The sequence below is a fragment of the Carcharhinus amblyrhynchos genome, unplaced genomic scaffold, assembly GCF_965287045.1.
Source record: "Carcharhinus amblyrhynchos unplaced genomic scaffold, sCarAmb.v2.hapA scaffold_37, whole genome shotgun sequence".
Classification (NCBI taxonomy): domain Eukaryota; kingdom Metazoa; phylum Chordata; class Chondrichthyes; order Carcharhiniformes; family Carcharhinidae; genus Carcharhinus; species Carcharhinus amblyrhynchos.
Genome location: NW_027649778.1, coordinates 6,966,087 through 6,987,112, shown reverse-complemented (window position 1 = coordinate 6,987,112; position 21,026 = coordinate 6,966,087). Strand labels below are relative to the sequence as shown.

At 46.9% G+C, this 21,026-nt stretch overlaps 1 protein-coding gene across 1 annotated transcript in view; it reads right to left on the bottom strand.

Annotated features, from left to right (window-relative positions):
- rab4b (RAB4B, member RAS oncogene family) overlaps nucleotides 1-21,026 on the bottom strand; it is a 56,245-nt gene that overhangs the window by 23,857 nt on the left and 11,362 nt on the right. The window contains exon 2 of the mRNA XM_080218141.1: nucleotides 2,657-2,737. Within this exon, the coding sequence (XP_080074267.1) occupies nucleotides 2,657-2,737 (81 nt within the window). The remainder of the gene's footprint in view (nucleotides 1-2,656; nucleotides 2,738-21,026) is intronic.

The following is a 21,026-nucleotide window of genomic DNA, read 5'->3' as shown; positions in this document are numbered from 1 at the left end:
GCTGGACATGGAAAGTGATTTTGTTTAAAAGCAAAATAACCTGTGTTGAGTTTAGAGGATCTGGGCTCAATAGCAAGACTGTTGTGAGTTTTAAGTGTATTGGGCTTAGGCTAGAAGTGGGTGAGGAGGTATGGGGAGAGAATACAGATCGTCCCCTGTTCCTGCTCACTGTGCAGGTTCTAGAATGCACCTCATGGGATTTTCACAATTGGGTTTGGCTATAACACCCTCCTGACAGCCACCTCTCAAAGCAGACATCAATAACAGTCGCTCGATGGAACGATGAAAGGTTGGGGGTGGGGCGGGGAAATCATCTGCAGAACTGTGTGCCAACCAGCAAGAGGTCAATGGCTTCACGGAATCCCGACAGAGCAGGAGGCAGTTATTCGGCCCTTTGAGTCAGCACTGACTTTAACACAGGCTTACCCAGTAACCCCATCTAACTACCATGCCAATCCCCCTAACCTATATATTTTGGGACACTGGTGTGGGCAGCACAGTGGCACTGCTGCCTCAGCGCCAGGGACCCGGATTCGATTTCCAGCTTGGGTCACTGTCTGTATGGATTCTGTATGTTCTCCCTATGCCTGCATGGGTTTCCTCCAGGTACTCCAGTTTCCTCCCACAGTCCGAAAGACGTGCTGGTTAGGTGCATTGACCATGCTAAATTCTCCCTGAACCAGAACAGGTACCAGAGTGTGGCGACTAAGGGATCACAATAATTTCACTGAAGTGCTAATGTAAGTCTACTTGTGATACTAATAAATAAACTTTAAACTTATAGCGTAATTTACACGGTCAATCAACCTAACCTACACAATATTGGACACTGAGTGGCAATTTAGCACAGCCAATCAATCTAACCTGCACATCTTTGGACTGTGGGAGGAAACCCACGCAGACATGGGGAGAACATGCAAACTCCACACAGCCACCTTCAGAAGGGGAATTCTAGAGAGTAGCTTTTCTCTCCTGGTGGATATGCTGGCATGACATTCCTTGCAGGAACTGCGTGGATGAGTGATTAAATGCACGGAGGTGGTGGGTGGGGGTTGAGTGACTAAGGGCCTCTAGAGTCAGATGGTACTGTCTCCCAGTGTTGCACTATTGAAGCACTAAACCACTGAGTCACAGTAGCTTTATGATGTTGGTCGTACCTTAAGGAACCATGAACTGTGCCTAAACGTGTGGTGTAGTGGGCTGGCTATGCAGGTTCACGGCTGTTACTTAGAATCATAGAATCCTACAGTGCAGGCCACTCAGCCCATCAGGTCTGCACCGACCACAATCCCACCCATGTCCTATCCCCATAACCCCACGTACTTACCCTAGCTAGTCCCCCTAACACTAATGGGCAATTTAGCATGGCCAACCCACCTAATCCGGCCACGTTCGAACTGTGGGAGGAAACCGAAGCACCTGGAAGAAACCCACGCAGATATGGGGAGAACGTGCAGATTCCACATCGACAGTGACCCAAGCTGAGAATCGAACCTGGGTCCCTGACACTGAAGCAGCAGGGCTAACCACTGTGACACTCTGCCGGTGTTCCTCTCAGAGAACCTCACAACAGCCATGGATGTTTATAGAGCAGGAAGAAATGATTTGGTCCAGTGTGTCTGTGCCTTTACTAAGGCACTGTGCTAAGTTAGTGGATGGTCAGCACGGTAGCGCAGTGGTTAGCACTGCTGTTTCGCAGCTCCAGGGACCTGGGTTTGATTCCCGGCTCGGTTCACGGTGGAGTTTGCACAATCTCCTTGTGTCTGCGTGGGTTTCCTCCGGGTGCTCCGGTTTCCTCCCACAGTCCAAAGATGTGCAGGTTAGGTTGATTGGCCATGCTAAAATTGCCCCTTAGTGTCCTGGGATGCTTAGGTTAGAGGGATTAGCGGGTAAAACGTGTAGGCATATGGAGGTAAGGCCCGGGTGGGATTGTGGTCAGTGCAGACTTGACGGGCCGAAGGGCCTCTTTCTGCACTGTAGGGTTCTATGATTCTATCTCAACAGGGTGCAAGACTTATCCTAAAAGGCAAATACTATGAATGCTGGAAACCTGAGGTTAAAGACAATAAAATTCTGCAAAAACTCAGGTCAGATAGTGCTGGGGAGAGAGGGGAAGAGTTAACATTTCAGGCCGATTCTATGGAATAGGAATCTTATGGTGACGTCATTTAGGGAGGGAAATCTGTCTTTACCCAGTCTGGCCTACATGTGATTCCAGAGCCACAGCAATGTGGTTGACACTCAATTTCCCTCTGAGTAAAGGGTAACTAGGGATCAGCAATAAATTCTGGCCAGCCAGTGATGCCCATGTCCCACAAATGAATAAAAAAAGTCCCCTCCCTACCCCTAGGGTTAGATAGCCCTCTCTCTGTGTCTAGGCATTCAGGTAGAATAATTGCCTGGTGGGAATTATGCACTCCAACAAGAAGCAGCACTTTCAAGAAGAGGCATGGAAACTGTAGATCAGGAAGTCTGCAAATGGTTGCATTGCACAGTGCAAGGATAGAGAAGGGTCATATCTCCTTTCTGATCAGCACTGCTGCAACCTGCCTTAGAACAGACTTCCCAGGGAAAGCCCCACAGCTGCGGAACCATTACTGTGGCACTTCCAACTTTGTCGTCAACCTGGCCGCAAGAAAAAGCCCCAAAAACTTACATTTGTTTTCAATGAACTGATGAAGGAGACATGATTTCCCTGTCCCCGCACTGCCGATCACCAGGAACTTGAATAGGAAATCTGAAAAGAGAAACAGAATCAATTCAGTATCGATGTATTAACTTTGGCGAGTGAGTCTTGACGATGTGATAATATTGCACCCACAGTGACACAACATGCGAGAGGTTTATAATGACTGAACAGGGCGTGACTGTCAATCAGGTGGACTTGGGGCCTTCTAGGTCAATTCCAACTGCAGTAGTTAGCATTTGCCACAAAGTGGCACTGTCGCACATTTATCAACAGCAGCGACATTTTCCAGAAGCAACTGTGAGCAAATCTGCACGCTCAATCCTGGATTCTAACCCCTCCCCAAAAAGATTTTGTTGCATGCTCTCTCTCACCCTGCACCACTCACAGCAACTCCTATTTTGCCAAGTAGCACTCTGGCTGTGTGAAGTCTTCACATTCTCTGCGTGGGTTTCCTCCCAGGTGTTCTAGTTTCCTCCCACAGTCTGAAAGACATGCTGGTTAGGGTGCATTGGCTGTGTTAAATTCTCCCTCAGTATACCCGAACAGGAGCCGGAGTGTGGCAACTCGGGGATTTCTACAGTAACTTCATTGCAGCGTGAATGTAAGCCCTACCTGTGACACTCAAATAACTGTTAACTTTTTATTCCTGATGCCTATTGCTGCATGCTGGTTCTCTGCTTAACTGCAGCATTACCACTAGCCTTGTGCTGCTTTCCCTTGACGTGCATTTAGCCTCCGGCTACTGTCGCTGCCTGGCTGGTATTCCAGTCCTGTGACCCAACTGCCTCGTCCCCAAAAGCCCCACAGTGGTTGTTTATGTAGCTTCACTCTACTCCCTGGGGAACAGCATACAACATTGGGAAGTTACATCTCACAGGTTGAGATGGGAAGGCTCCCTTTGTGGCTGTGACTCCTGTTATACCAGTGACAGTGAAGCTAAAAAGCAGAGGCCACCCACCCCCAATGGGCAAGAGATCCACAGGGTAGCAGACCCAAAATTCAGAGCCAGGTCTCTGATCTCCACTGGGACTAGGCTGGAGAGAACCCTGAACGCCCTTCATCAGAGGCAGACATACGACTACTGAGTCAAAACTCAATCTCTGGGGTAAGCAGAAGTTGTTGGTTTGATTGTCCCCGACCAGCCTAATATGACTCATCCTTTAATCAATTTCTCTCTCTTCCCCCTTCCACCAAAAAGAACTATTTAATTTTTCTCAGCGATGTGCTAATGTGTCATTTTCTTGAACAAAGCAGGTTTTTATTTAATGACAGGGCAAGAGCTTTTTTGTTTCAAGTTTATTTTACTAGTGTTATAAATAGGCTCACAGTCAAACTGTATTGAAGTTACTGTGAAAATCTCCTAGTTGCCAAGCTCCGCTGCCTGTTCGGGAACACAGAATTTAGCATGGCCAGCACGAATTTCAGACTGTGGGAGGAAACCCACACAAACACGGGGAGAACATGCAAACTCCACACAGACAGTGACCCCAGCTGGGAATCAAAACTGGGTCCCTGGCACTGTGAGGCAGCAGTGCTAACTAGTATGCCACCCTGAGCTTTTAAGAATTATTTAGCAAACTCTAGCATTTGCCCCAAATTACTTACCCCACCATTAATTTTGTTTCCCAAGTTAAGATTCATGCCACACTCAATTAATTTCTCCCAGTCCTACCCACATCAGTTTCCCAACTTCTCAGGATGTACTCATCCTCCTTTCCCAGTTTTCACTCTTATTGAGAATGGGGAGAGGACTAATCGTCCAATCTAAAGTGTAGAAGGCCGCTATTTCCCATCAACAACAATCCCACGCAGACCCTATTCCCGCAACCCCATATATTTACCCGCTTACCCTGACACTACGAGCAATTTAGCATGGCCAATCCGCCTAGCCTGCACACCTTTGGGCTGAGGGGGGAAACTGGAGCACTACAAGGAAACCCCCGCATGCAGACACGAAAAAAGTGAGAGTAAGTTTTCTTCATTCCAAACTCACTCTCTTTCCTTCAACAACCACCGCCCCGCAAACTAAGTGCTGGCAAACACCAATGTAAGAAGCATCTTTACCACCTACCCCACCCTCCTTTGCAGAGGTCACAATTCATGGCCTCAAATTGCCCCTAGCAGTGACAGGCCCGAAGCCAGAAATACTGCTTCCCACCCTCACACAGCTCCCAACGCGTTCTCCAGACACAACATAGATTTGGAGCAAGATAGGTCTCCAGTTGCACAGCTCCCTGGTCTGGTGTTGCTCTGAGCCATTGAGAAGCCTGAGCTTGGTTTTCAAAGTCTAACCCGATGGGCGTTGCACCCTGAAAACACATTATATTTACCTACAAAAGCGTCAGAGAACAAAGATATTACAGTGACTACACTGCACTTGTCTGGTTGCAAAGGGTTTTGGGGCAGAGCTCACCAAAGGTGTTGCATAAATGCAAATCTTTCTCTCGTTCCTCGATAGAAAGGAAACTAATTTCACAAAGGACTACAGAGCTAAGTCACAAAAAGATAAGCATTACACCACAGAGAACTGTAGGAATACGAAACACAGGTTGTTGTAAACAGACCCATCTGCACCCAATACAGGTTAGAGTGTAGACTCTAATAAGGCCTGACAGTCCTTGCTTCCCTCACTGACTGTTAATCCCTGAAATAATGTGGATGCTGGCATTGGACTGGGGTAATCAGAGTAAGAAGTCTCACAACACCAGGTTAAAGTCCAACAGGTTTATTTGGTAGCAAAATCCACTAGCTTTTGAAGCGCTGCTCCTTCACCAGGTAATAACCAGATCTAGAATTTTCAGCACGGCAGAAGACAAGACCAAAGTTTCAGCTGAAACTGAACTCATCATTTGTCAGTTCTGACAAAGGGTCATCCAGACTCTCCTCACAGATGCTGTCAGACCCGTTGAGATTTTCCAGCATATTCTGCTTTTGTTTCAGATTCCAGCACCCACACTATTTTACTTTCATCATTTGCCAAATTGTATACAATAATTACCATAATGAGGTAAGCTCACGGATAGCCTTCACACATCAGCTGACTATCCATGGGCTACAACACCAGAGGCTGGGAATCCTGTGGAGAGTTACTCACCTCCTGACTCCCAAGAGCCTGTCCACCATCTACAATGTACTTCACCTGATGAAGGAGCAGTGCTCTGAAAGCTCTTGATTCCAAATAAACCTGTTGGACTTTAACTTGGCGTTGTGAGACTTCTTACTGTGCACAATCCACAAGACATGAGTCAGGAGTGTGATGGAATACTCTCCACTTGTCTGGATCAGGGAGGCTCCAACAACACTCAAGAAGCTCAACACCATCCAGGGCAAAGCAGTCCCGCTTGATTGGCACCCCATTCACAAACATTCACTCCCTCCACCACCGACACAGTGGCAGCAGTGTGTATCATCTACAAGATGCACTGCTGCAACTCATCAAAGCTCCTTCAACAGCACCTTCCAAACCCATGACCTTTACCACCTAGAAGCACAAGGGCAGCAGACACATGGGGACGACACCACCTGCAAGTTTCCCATCAAGCCATTCACTATCCTGTCTTGGAAATATATTGTTGTTCCTTCACTGTGACTGGGTCAAAATCCTAGAACTCCTTTTCCTACGGCACTCTAAGAACATAAGAACATAAGAAATAGGAGCAGGAGTAGGCCATCTAGCCCTTCAAGCCTGCCCCGCCATTCAATAAGATCATGGCTGATCTGTCGTGTCTCAGTTCCACATTCCCACCCTCTCCCCATAACCCTTAATCCCCTTGCCTATCAAAAACCTATCAACCCGCGTCTTAAAAATATTTAGCGAGGCAGACTCCACCACATCAACGGGCAGAGAATTCCAGAGATGCACCACCCTTTGAGTGAAGAAGTTCCTCCTCAACTCCGTTCTAAACCACCCCCCCTCTATTTTGAGGCTGTGCCCCCTAGTCCTACTGTCCTTTCTGAGCGGGAAGAGCCTCTCCACCTCTATCCTATCCATCCCATTCATCATCTTGTATGTCTCAATGAGATCTCCCCTCATTCTTCTAAACTCTAACGAGTACAAGCCTAGTTTATTCAGCCTCTCCTCATAGTTCAACCCCCTCAACTCCGGTATCAGCCTAGTAAACCTCCTCGGCATTCCCTCCAAGGCCAAAATATCCTCGCGTAAGTGCGGCGACCAAAACTGCACACAGTACTCCAGCTGCGGCCTCACCAGTGCCCAATACAGCAGCAGCAAGACCTCCCTACTTTTATATTCAATCCCCCTCGCTATGAAGGCCAACTCTAACTATGCTGCAGTAGCCATCACCTTCTCCAGGGGCAATTCAAGCTGGGCCTCATCAGTAACACTCATCTCTCAAACAAATAGAACAAGCCCAAAATGCAGGTGCACAATTTACCCCACACATCTTGTCACTGAACAGTCACACAGCAGCAAGATCCCACATTCAATCCCAAATCTACATCAAGATTCCCAGTCGCAGACAGGGCAACAACAGGGATGACAACCAGCCAGAGACGTTCCCCGCCAACAAAACCTTTGGCTCCTGGTTGTTACTTGCCTGGAGTTCAAATAACAACAGGATTGGGTTGAGCTGCGTGAGAGAACAAGAGCCAACAAAACGAGATAAGATGGCACCTTTGGGAGAGTTGGGCAAGAAACAAATGAAGGGAGTAACTGCTTCATAACCACACTGAACATAAATATTTACACCCAATATACAGGGACACATCTTCTAAATAATGCTTACCACCAATGCTTCACATAATGACTTACTCTTGAAGAACAAAAGCTGTACGCAAATTATAGTTAGGATTATTTACATTTACCTGCTGACAGAGCGACAAAAGTCTGCTCCCATACACAGGCATTCAAAATATAATTTAAAAAACAGAGCTGCTTACTCTGTACATGGCACACAAAAAACAACCTGCTTGTGTTTACCACACCCAGCACCCCCCGCCTGCCCCGGCCATTCATTTCCTAATTAAGGAATAGGCTCCTTGCAGGTTGCTGTCTCTCAGATGTTGGTGGGGCTCCTAGGATCCATTAATCATGTACAGCTTGATAGTGAGTGACATCCATCAGTCACAGCCCTAATTAACAACCATGCCCTTTCCCACCTCTGCAATACCATGTCTTTAGCTCAGCCCATCTTCGCCGAACTCCTCATCCTTTATCTCCAAATGCAACTGCTCTACAGCTGGAGCAGCCTCACACACCTTCCAACCATGAGACACACCCAAAGCTACATAACCTGGATCCCAACCTGCACCAATTCCAGGTCACTCGTGTTCGCTGACATTACTGGCCCTTCCCGACACTCCAAGAGCTCAGAGTTGCTCCGTATCTGCTCTCTGATGTGTCCTCATCTGTCTGGGTCCCAAGCTCTGGATCTTGCAATGGTTAGCACTGCTGCCTCACAGTGCCAGAGAACTGGGTTTGATTCCAGCCTTGGGTCACAATTTGTGTGGAGTTTGTACATTCTCCTGGTGTCTGCATAGTTTTCTGGGTGTTCCGGTTTCCTCCCACACTCCAAAGATGTGCAGATTAGGTGGATTGGCCATGGTAAATTGCCCCTGAATGTCCAAAGATGCGCAGGTTAGGTGAAAAGGTCATAGTAAATTGCCCCATAGTGCCCAGAGATGTGTAGGTTAGGTGGATTAGCAGGATAAACATGTGGGGCTAGGGTAGGGCAGGAGGTTTGTCAGGGAGTCAATGCAGACCTGATGGGCCAAAAGGCCTCCTTCTGCACTGTAAGGATTCCATAACATTTTATTCCACAATAGTTCATAAGAATGGCATGCCGCTGCTTTCTTGGTTAAACAATGCCAGAGAAGCCCAGATTAAGTGTGACTGCAAAAAGAATTGAAAAAACATTCAAAATGTAGGAGAATTGGCATATGGGACCGGATGGTTTAGTGCAGGTGTTCTTCTCTTCTGTGCCAGATGTGTTCACCTCAGTTAGTTGATGACTGGGGCATTAGAATCCGCCACTAGGCTAATGTGGATGGTCAGGAACCCAGCTCCCGGTTATATCACTATATAGGATGCTGGTGAGACCACATCTAGAGTACTGTGCCCAATGTTGGTCTCCTTATTTGAGGAAGGATGTGGTGGCATTGGATGCTGTTCAGAGGAGATTCGCCAGATTGAATCTGTATGAGGAGAGATTAAATAGTTTGAGCTTATACTCACTGGAGTTTAGAAGGGTGAGAGGGGACCTGATCGAGATATACAAAATACTAAAAAAGGATTGATAAGGCAAATATACTTTAAACATATGGGCAGCATGGTGGTTAGCACTGCTGCCTCACAGTGCCAGGGACCTGGGTTCGATTCCTGGTTTGGATCACTGTCTGTGCGGAGTTTGCACGTTCCCACTGTGTCAGCGTGGGTTTCGTCTGGGGGTCCGGTTTCCTCCCTCAAAGAACTGCCGGTTAGGGTGCATTGACCCAAACAGGCAGCGTGACAACTCGGAGAATGTCATAGCAACTTCATTGCAGTGTTAATGTAAGTCTTACTTGTGGCTAATAAATAAAATTTACTTTTATACAGATCAAATGTTTGCCCTTCAGCCTGTGAACAGAACTGGGTAAAGATCAACAGGTGGTAGATTTGAAACAGAGATGAGGAATTACTTCTCGCAGGAAGTGGTGAATTTGTGGAACTCACTGCCTCATAGTGCAGTGGAGTCTGAATCATTGCATGGTTTCAAGGAGATAGATACATTTCTGATCAAAGAAACGGGATAAAAGAAAATGGGAATCAGGTGGGGAGGTGGATTTGAGACCAGGGAGAGATCAGCCATGATCTGATTGAATGGTGGAGCAGGCTTGAAGGGGTGAATGGCCTACTTGTGCTCCTAATTCCTTTGTTCCTCTGTCACAGTGGGTAAAAATGTCTGCATGAGGGAGGGCTCTATCCCAAATTCAAGTTGTGCAAGGGTAAACACAAAGCACAACACACAAAACTTAGATTGTTGGTTTTTTTTTAAGAATTCTCCCTCCTCTCCCACATGCTCCACAAAGGTGGCAATGTTGTATAGCAATGACTCGGGCGGCAATGTTGCCCTACAGAGAGGTGATGGCCTAGTGGTATTATCGCTAGACTATTAATCCAGAAACTCAGCTGATATTCTGGGGACCCTGGTTCAAATCTGGCCATGGCAGGTGGTAGAATTTGAATTCAATAAAAATATCTAGAATTAAGAATCTAGTGATGACCATGAAACCATTGTCGATTGTCAGAAGAACCCATTTGGTTCACTAATGCCCTTTAGGGAAAGAAATCTGCCTGCCCATATCCTACATGTGGCCTACAAGTGACTCCAGGGCCACAGCAATGTGGTTAACTGCCCTCCAAAGGCAACTAGGGATGGGCAATAAATGGGCAACAGGAAAAGATGTCCTGAGGCAAGGTACATTGGTGAGACCTTGCAGCTGCGACGACAACGGATGAACAGACACTGCTCGACAATCACCAGAAGTGTTCTCTTCCTGTTGGGGAACACTTCAGCAGTACCAGAATTCGGCCTCTAATCTTTGGGTAAGCGTTCTCCAAGGCAGCCTTCACGACACATGACAACGCAGAATCGCTGAGCAGAGACTGATAGCCAAGTTCCACACATGAGGACGGCCTCAATCAGGATCATGGGCTTGTGTCGCACTATCTGTAACCCCCACAATTTGCCTGGGCTTGCAAAATCTCACTAGCTGTCCTGGCTTGTGACAATTCATACCACCTTAACCTGTGATTAACCCCCTCTCCTCTCGCATTGTCTGCACCTGTAAGGACTTGATATCTGTAAACACTCGCATTCCAAGCATTATCTTGCAATTGAGTCTGTGTCTGTATATGCCCTGCTTGTGAACCCAACTCTTCACTCACCTGACAAAGGAGCAGCCCTCTGAAAGCTCATGATTCCAAATAAACTTGTCGGACTTTAATTTGGTGTTGGGAGACTTCTTACTAATAAATGCTGGCCAGCCAGTGACACCCACATTCCACAAATGAATAAAAAAGACACAAATGATTTGTCATCAGACCGTTAACAGTTCAGGAATTAAAACGGCGTGCCAGTTTGGAGAACTGAGAGCAAAGGCAAACCTAATCTCAAGGCAACTTCCTGGTGTAAGTGACCTCGATTCAATCGGCAGGCTAGAGTTTGCAGTTTCAAAGCAAACAGGAACTGTGAACCAAAGACTTATACTTCTCAATAAACATCAACCAGGATCTTGGCCAGTCTTGGTGTTAAAGTTAAATTGAGTTTCATTGTGTGGATTCAAAAAACAGACTTTTGACTCCTCTCTACTCATCTCAAATGCCTGCTTAATACCAGATGTTTTAATACTGGTTTTATTCCAACCATTATTTTGTAAATTGAGTTTGTGTCTTTAAATGCCCTGTTTATGAACAGAAATCCCACTTACCTGACAAAGGAGTAGTGCTCCGAAAGCTAATGGCATTTGCTACCAAATAAACCTGTTGGACTTAACCTGTTGTGAGACTTCTTACTGTGTTTACCCCAGTCTAACGCTGGCATCTCCACACCTGGTTTAATACCAGGGCATAGCTATTTAATCTTATGGCACCGTGTCACTGCCCCTGGAGCAGTGATTCTCAAATTGTGCTCCCCAGATTACAGGTGACCGAATGGGGTCAGACTCCATTTGGAGTAATGTATGCAGTTTTGGGCCCTGTATCTAAGGAAGACAGTGCTGGCCTTGGAAAGGGTCCAGAGGTTGTTCACAAAAATGATCCCTGGCAAGAAGAGCTTGTCTTATGAGGAACGGTTGAGGACTCTGGGTCAGTAATCTGAGTTTAGAAGCATGATAGTGTGGACGTGAAGAGGTGGTTTCCACTGGTAGGAAAAATTAGAACCAGAGGGAACAACCTCAGGCTAAAGGGACGATCCTTTAAAACAGAGATGAGGAGGAATTTCTTCAGCCAGAGAGTGGGGAATCTGTGGAACTCTGCCACAGAAGGGTATGAAGGCCAGGTCACTGAGTGTCTTTAAGGCAGAGATAGATTGGTTCTTGATTAAGAGGAGGATCAGGAGTTATGGGGAAAAGGCAGGAGATCAGGTATGAGAAAAATATCAGCCATGATTGAATGGCGGAGCAGACTCGATGGGCCGAGTGCCTAATTCTATAGCTTATGGATCTGTGAGGAACCTCTTAACGGTCTGATCCAAAACGCATGTCAATGATAACCACTGCCACAGCAGAGGCCAGACAAGAGAACAGGCCAGATTCCTGCTGCCTGTCAGTGGCTGAGACCAGGCAGTAGGGTGGTCAAACAGTCCCAGCTCAGTGGGAACGGGTGGGCCAACAAGCAGACATAAGCAGCTCAGATCCCATCTTTGACAAGGTTCGACATGGGAGACTGGTAAAGAAGGTAAAAGTACATGGGATCCAGGACAGCTTGGCAAGTTGGATCCCAAACTGGTTTTGTGGCAGGATGATGTGGAGATGCTGGCGTTGGATTTGGGTTGGCACAGTAAGAAGTCTCACAACACCAAGTCCAAGAAGTTTACTTGGTAGCACAAGCTTTCAGAGTGTCACTCCTTCTTCAGATGAGTGAAGAGTTGTGTTCACAAACAGGGCATACTTAGATACAGACTCAATTTACAAGATAATGGTTGGAATGCGAGTCTTTACAGGTAATCAAGTTTTTTTAAAGGTGCAGACAATGTGAGTGGAGAGAGAATTAAGCATAGCTTAAACAGGTGTGAATTGTCTCCTATCAGGATAGTTAGTGAGATTTTGCAAGCCCAGGCAAGTCACGGGAGTTACAGATAGTGTGACATAAACTAAGGATCCTGGTTGAGGCCGTCCTCATGTGTGTGGAACTTGGCTATCAGTTTCTGCTCAGCGATTCTGCATTGTCATGTGTTGTGAAGGCCGCTCTGGAGAACGCTTACTCGAAGGTCGGAGGCTGAACGCCCATGACTGCTGAAGTATTCCCTGACAGCAAGAGAACAGTCCTGCCTGGTGATTGTTGAGCGTGTCCACTCATCTGTTGCCGAGCAGAAACTGATAGCCAAGTTCCACACGAGGACAGCCTCAACCGGGATCTTGGGTTCATGTCACACTATCTGTAACCCCCATGACTTGCCTGGGCTTGCAAAATCTCACTAACTGTCCTGGCTGGAGACAATACACATCTCTTTAACCTGTGCTTGGCCCTCTCTCCACTCACATTGGCTGTACCCTTAAGACTTGATTACCTGTAGAGACTTGCATTCCAACTATTATCTTGTAAATTGAATCTATATCTATGTATGCCCTGTTGTGAACACAACTCCTCACTCACCTGATGGAGCGACACTCCGAAAGCTTGTGCAACCAAATAAACTTGTTGGACTTTAACCTGGTGTTGTGAGACCTCTTACTGAGTGGTAGGAGACAAAGGGTAGTGGTAGAAGGCTGATTGAGAGTTATTTAGCACAGAAAAGGCCTTTCAGCCCATTGCGCCTGCGCCGACAATAATTACCACCAAGGTTGTGTCAACCCCATCTTCCAGCACTTCCAGCCTTGTGTCCAGTGATGTACCATGGCATCAGTGCTTTATTATTTGTTATATACAAACAATACAGATGAAATTATGGACTGGATGATAAGCAATTTTGCAGAGGACACAAAGATTGGCAGGGCAGTTAACAGTGAGAAGAAGGTCTTAGGGTTGCAGGAGGGCAGATGGAATTCAACCCTAGCTGATGCACTTTGGAAGGAGCAACAAGACAATGCAGTATTTAGTGAATGGCAGGAACAGAAGGCTCTGCGGTGCTTGTGTACAGATCCCTGAAAACGGCAGGACAGGTTAAATAGGTAGTTAAGGCATATGAGACACTTGCCTTTTCTAGTCATGGCACAGATAAGAGCGTAGGGTTATGTTGGAGCTGTACAAAACTTTGGTCAGGTTACAGCTGGAGTACTGTAGGCAGTTCTGGTACCCTCACTATAGGAAGGATGCGATTGCACCGGAGACGGTACACAGGAGGTTCACCAGGATGCTGCCTGGGATGAAGCATTTAAGCTAATGCAGAGAGGCTGGATAGGCTTGGATTGGGTTTATTTATTGCAGAAAAGGCTGAGGGGGGACCTGATTGAGATGTACAGATTATGAGGGGTATGGATAGGAAGCAGCTGTCCCACCTAATGAAGTGCTCTGAAAGTTCATGCTACCAAATAAACCTGTTGGACTTTAACCTGGTGTTGAGAGACTTCTTTCTGTGCCCACCCTAGTCCAATACCGATTTCTCCACACCAATTAGTTGAAGGGTCAATAACGATGGGGTATCATTTTAAGGTGAGAGGCAGATTGGATTGGATGAAACACCTTTGCCACTGGGAGGGTAGTAGAGGTGAAAAACCTTTAAAAAGCCAGAGCACCCGGAGGAAACCCACGCAGACAATCAGTCAACTGAGGCCAGAACTGAAACTGGGTCCCTGGCGCTGAGGGGCAGCAGTACTAACCACTGTGTCACCGTGCCACCCATGACGGTTTGGATCTTCTTGGTACTGCAGCCACCACAATCTTTTAACAGTACATGGACAAGTACCTGAAACATAGTAACATTCAAGGCAATGGGCCAAATGCTGGCAAGTGAGATTTGCATAGATTTAGTATAGTTTTGATGGGCCAAAGGGCCTCTCCTGTACTGCATGACTCTAAAATTGGATTTGATGGGCTGGAATTAGAATAAATAATGATCATGATGGCTGTTGGATTGTTTGCTAACATAGCAAGGTGGAATGGGATCTGTGTGGAGCTAAAACACTGGCAGAGGAGTATTGAGCAAAATGGCCAGTTTCTGTGCTGTGAATTCTGCTTGGGACTCTGGTCAGGCTACAAGTTGATTAAATCACTAACTCACAAGCCACTCAGCTGCAGGAGAAGGAATGGGCCGTAAAACAGCTCTGTCAGATCCTGGGAACAGATTGGAAAAGGTAGACGCAGGCTTCAAATGCATACACTCACACCAGCATGAAGTCCTGAAACCTTACTGGCACTGCTGTTAAATGCAACCAATTTCAGATAAGCAATGGCAGATGGAATAAACTAGGCTTGTACTCGTTAGAGTTTAGAAGAATGAGGGGAGATCTCATTGAGACGTATAAGATGATGAATGGGATGGATAGGATAGAGGTGGAGAGACTCTTCCCGCTCAAAAAAGACAGTAGGACTAGGGGGCACAGCCTCAAGATAAAGGGGAGGCGGTTTAGAACGGAGTTGAGGAGGAACTTCTTCACTCAAAGGGTGGTGAATCTCTGGAATTCTCTGCCCGTTGAAGTGGTGGAGGCTGCCTCGCTAAATATTTTTAAGAAGCAGGTTGATGGGTTCTTGATAAGAGAGGGGATTAAGGGTTATGGGGAGAGGGCGGGAAAGTGGAACTGAGCCACGACAGATCAGCCATGATCTTATTGAATGGCGGGGCAGGCTCGAAGGGCTAGATGGCCTACTCCTGCTCCTATTTCTTATGTTCTTATGAATCTTGAATGGATGGAAAGGAATCTGTTACCGCTGTTCCAGTGTGTGCAAAAATTAAAATACTGAATCAGCACCAATTTCACTCAATTCTGCAGCAGCTTAGCATTATTACGAACACACGCTGCTTTTCTGCTCTTTATTGTGGTGGAGAGGTTTATTCGTTCCTGAGAGACCCCGACCATCGGATGCTCCTTGCTCCTGGAAAGGACACCCATGTTAGGCAAGGTGCCAATGGAAGCGAGGTCCAAAGTGGCAGAATGAGCCTAAGACAGGACATCTCAAAAGCTGCAAAGATGGTAAGTAGCTACAGTGCCAAGAATTTCCAAGCTATTGTGGGTGGCACAGTAGTTAGCACTGCCGTCTCAGAGCCAGGGACCCGGGTTCCATTCCAGCCTCAGGTGACTATATGGATTTTGCACAGTCTCCCCATCCCTGCATGGGTTTCCTCTGGGTACTCCCATTTATTCATTCATTCGTGAAACATTGGCATCGCTGGCTGGGCCAGCATTTATTGCCCTTCCTTAGTTGGGAGTCAACCACATTGCTGTGGCTCTGGAATCACATATAGGCCAGACTGGGTAAGGGCGGCAGATTTCCTTCCCAAGGACTTTAGTGAATCAGATGGATTTTTCCGACAATCGATTCACGGTTATCAGTAAATTCTTAATTCCGGATACATTTTTATTGAATTCAAATTCCACTATCTGTCATGGTGGGATTTGAACTCAGGTTCCTAGAACACTAACTGAGTTTCTAGATTAATAGCCTAGTGATATCACTAAACCATTGCCTCTCCCTAAGTTTCCTCCCACACTTCAAAAATTAAAGTTATTAGTCACAAGCAAGGCTTGCATTAATACTGCAATGAAGTTACTGTGAAATTTCCTTAGCCCTCACACTCCGGCGCCTGTTCGGGTCAATCTACCTAACCAGCACATCTTTCAGACTATGGGAGGAAACTAGAGCACCTGGGGGAAACCCATGCAGACATGGGGAGAACGTGCAAAATCCGCACAGACAGTGACCTAAGGCCGGGAATCGAACCCGGATCCCTGGCGCTGTGAGGCAGCAGTGCTAACCACTGTGCCATCCACATTAGGTTGATTGGCCATGCTAAATTGCCCTTTAGTGTCGGGGTATTACTAGGATAAACGTGTGGGGCTACAGGGATAGGGCCCAGATAGAATTGTTGGTGCAAGCTCGATGGGCCAAGCGGCCTCCTTTCGTACTGTAGGGATTCTATAACTACCAAAACCTGATATTAATCTGCCAGGACAACGATGGTGCTGAATCGTCCCCACGTTAAAAAAAAAAATCACACATAAGCTTTTACCAGGGCCCTCAAGAAAACAGTTTGAAGACACGTAAACTCTCCTTGAAGCACAGCAACTTTGACATTAATTGGGAAGAGCTTGCTATTTATCATTCAAAATGACAATTACTTGTCCACGAAGCTGCATCGTGCACTATGTCCCTGCACCTAACGATGAGGCAGAGCAGCAACACAGTAGAGAAACAGAAGCAACTCCCAAATTTCAATCCCAATATCTAATGGGATATCCTGCCCCATGTACCCAAAGATCTGCAACTCAAAAAACTGAACTGTATGCTCACAAGAACACCCATGGTTACTGCTCTGGTTTCTAACCGGAATTCAGCAGGTCCTGGGCGGCACGGTGGTGCAGTGGTCAGCACTGCTGCCTCACCAGGGACCTGGGTTCAATTCCGGCCTTGGGTGACCGCCTGCGTGAGGTTTGCACACCACCCCCATTTCTGCATGGGTTCCCTTCAACACTACAAAAGATCTGCAGGTTAGGTTAATTGGCCATGCCAAAAATTGTCTTAGTGTTAGTGGGGTAAATGTGTCAGGTTACTGGGATAGGGCCTGGGTGGGTTTGTTGGCCGTGCAGGCTTGATGAGCCAAATCTGCACTGCAGGGATTTGGTGATAGACAAACATCCTCAAATCGAGGGTCAACTGATTACAGGTTTACCACCCGGGCCATGGGCAAAACGGCACACTGCTATTTCCATCACTCCTTCCAGCATGCTGGCCTCACTCAGCCTCCTGCTCAGAAACAGAAATGGACAATCTATTGGTAGCTCCAGAATCCAATGAAAAAAATCAACGTTCCCACTATCAGAGCAAAGAAAGTTGGGCTGATTACTTTCCTACTTGTAGCCTGTAGGGAGAACAGTACACTTACGGTTACACAAGGTGCGTATAATCCCAGGCACCCAGAGGTCATTTTCACTAAACTTGTCTGAACTCCTCGCCTTACTGAAGAGATCATTTGCCACAGCTAATACCTAACTGGAAAGTAATCCTGACGTTCTGGATCTCAAGGGTATCTAAAGCTGTAAACAAGGTACGGCAAGGTTGTAATTACTCTGATCTCAGCACCCTGGTTCTGGAGGAAAACCTGGTTTCTGTCCAAGGGATTTGGATATACAAATATGGGAATACCAGCTGAATACAAAATTAGTGATAATTCCACCTCCAAGAAAGAGGCGATTCAGCCCATCGTGATGGCACCTACAATAATCCCACAGCAGGCCCTATCCTGTAACCCCACATATTTACTCTTCTGATCTCCCCAAAACTAAAGGGAAACTTAGCATGGCCAATCCACCTAACCTGCGCATGTTTAGACACTAAGGGGCAATTTAGCATGGCCAATCCACCTGCACATCTTTGAACTGTGGAAGGAAACCGGGGCACCCAGAGGAAACAAACAGTCCAGCTGAACCTGCAAAGTCCTCCTTATTGACATGAGGGCTAGTGCCAAAATTGGGAGAGCTGTCTTTAGTTAAGCAACTGCCTAACAGTCATTCTCACGGAATCATACCTTACAGATAACATCCAGACACCACCACTATCACTCCTGGATGTGACCTGTCTCACCAGCAGGATAGACCCAGCAGAGGTGACAACACAGTGGTATATAGTCAGGAGGGAGTTGCACTGGGAGTCCTCAACATCAACTCTAGACCCCATGAAGTTTCATGGCTTTAGGTTAAACATGGGCAAGGAAACCCATTACCATGTACTGTCCTCCTTTGATTGATGAATCGGTATTCCTCCATGTTGAACAACACTTGGAGGAAGCACTGAGGGTGGCAAGGGCACAAACTGTACTCTGGGTGGGGAATTTCAATTCTATCACCAAGAGTGGCTCGGCAGCAGCACTACTGATCGAGCTGATCGGGATTGAAAGGATGTAACTGCTAGACTGTGTCTGCAGCAGGCGGTGAAGGAACCAAGAGGAAAAAGCATACTTGACCTCACCCTTACCAATCTGCCAGCTGCAGATGCACCTGTCCATGACAGTATAGTAAGACTGGCTACTGAACAGTCCTTGCGGAGACAAAGTCCCGCCTTCACAATAAGAATAACCTCCATTGTTACTGACTCTATCACCATGCTAAATGGGGCAGACTTCAAACCGATCTAGCAACTCAAAACTAGGCATCCATGAGGCACCTAGGGCCACCAACGGCAGAGGAATTGTATTCCAACAGAATCTGCAACCTCATGGCCTGATGTATCCCCCACTCAACCATTACCATCAAGCCAGGAGGTCAATCCTGGTTCAAAGGAGAATGCAGGAGGGCATGTCAGGAGCAGCACTGGGCATACCTAAAAATGAGGTGTCATCCTGGTAAAGCTACAAAACAGGGCTCCCTGCATGCCAAATGGCGAAAAGCGCAAGTGATAAGACAGAACTAAGTGATCCCAATGGATCAGATTTAAGCTGTGCAGTCCTTCCACATCCAATCGGGAATGGTGGTGGACAATGAACAACTCACTGGACGAGGAGGCTCCACAAATATCCCCATTCTCAATGATGGAGGAGCCCAGCACATCAATGCAAAAGATAAGGCTGAAATATTCGCAACAATCTTCAGCCAGAAGTGCTGAGTGGATGATCCATCTCGGCCTCCTCCAGTGGTCCCCAGCATCTCAGATGCCAGTCTCCAGCCATTTCGATTCACTCCACGTGACAGCAAGAAATGGTTGGAGGCATTGGGTACTGCGAAGGAAATGGGCCCTGATAACATTCCAGCAACAGTATTGAAGATTTGTGCTCCAGAACTTGCCGCTCCCCTAGCCAAGTTCTTCCAGTACAGTTACAATGCTGGCACCTACCCAACAATGTGGAGCATTGACCAGGTATGTCCAGTGCACAAAAAGCAGGACAAATCCAACCCAGCCAATTTCCACTCAGTCTATTCTTGATCATCAGTAAAGTGATGGAAGGAGTCACCAACAGTGCTACCAAGCAGCACCTGCTCAGCAATGGCAAGTTTGGGTTTTGCCAGGGTCACTCAGCTCCTGACCTCATTACAGTTTTGGTTCAAACATGGACAAAAGAGCTGAATTCCAGATGTGAGGTGAGAGTGACAGCCCTTGACATCAAGGCCGCATTCGACGAGTGTGGCATCAAGAAGCCGTAGCGAAATTGAAATCATTGGGTATTGGGGCAAACTCTCTGCTGGTTGGAGTCATATCTGGCACATAGGAAGATGGCAGTAGTTGTGGAGGGTCAATCATCTCAGCTGCAGGACATCACTGCAGGAGTCCCTCAGGGTGGTGTCCTAGGCACAATTTTCAGCTGCTTCATCAATGACCTTTCCCCCATCATAAGGTCAGAAGTGGGGATGTTCACTGATGATTGCACAACATTCAGCACCATTCACAGCTCTTCAGATACTGAAGCAGTCTGTGTCCAAATGCAACAAAATCTGGACAATATCCAGACTTGGGCTGACAAGTGGCAAGTAACATTTGTGCGTCAGTAAGGGACGTTCTAACCAGCACCCTTTGACATTCAATGGTGTAATCATTACCAAATTCCCCACTATTAACATCCTTGGGGTTACCATTGACCAGAAACTCAACTGGACTCACCACATAAACGCAGTGGCTACGAGGAGGTCAGACGCTAGGAACCTTGTGATGAGTAACTCACCTCCTGATTCCCAAAGCCTATCCACCATCTACAAGAAATAAGTCAGGAGTGTGATGGAATACTCCCCATTTGCCTAGATGGGTGCAGCTCCAACAACACTCAAGAAGCTTGACACCATTCAGGACAAATTGGCCCATTTGATTGGCACCACATCTACAAACATTCAATCTCTCTACTACCAACACTCAGTAGCAGCAGTGTGAACTATCTACAAGATGCAGTGCAGCAATTCACAGAGATCCTTAGACAGCGCCTTCCAAACCCACAGCCACTTTCATCTAGAAGGAAAAGGACAACAGATAAATGGGAACACCACCACATGCAAGTTCCCATCCAAGGCACTTACCATCCTGACTTGGAAATATATCACTGTCCTTTCGTAGTTGCTGGGTCAAAATCCTGGAATTCCCTCCTAAGCGGCACTGTGGGTCAACCCACAGAACATGGACTGCAGCAATTCACCATCACCTTCTCAAGGGGCAACTAGGCATGGGCAATAATTGCTGGCCAGCCAGCGACGCCCATGTCCCATGAATGAAAAAATCCCACACAGACACAGGGAGAACATGCAGACTTCACACGGTGACCAGAGGTCAGAACTGAACCCAGGTCTCTGGTGCTGTGAGGCAGCAGTGCTAACCACTGTGCCACTCCACCCTTTCCATAGCCAGAGAGCGAACAACGCTCACTGACTGGATTTGGAGAGGGGAGGCCAGTGTACACATTATGCAGGGAATCTATGCAACAAGTTGCATTTATATAACAACGAAAACATAATTCACAGGATTTGACAGAGCTGCATTAGGAGCTGGTAGGACAGTAACTAAAGTAATACCAGTAGGTTTTAAGCAGCAACTTAAAGGAGGCTCAGGGAG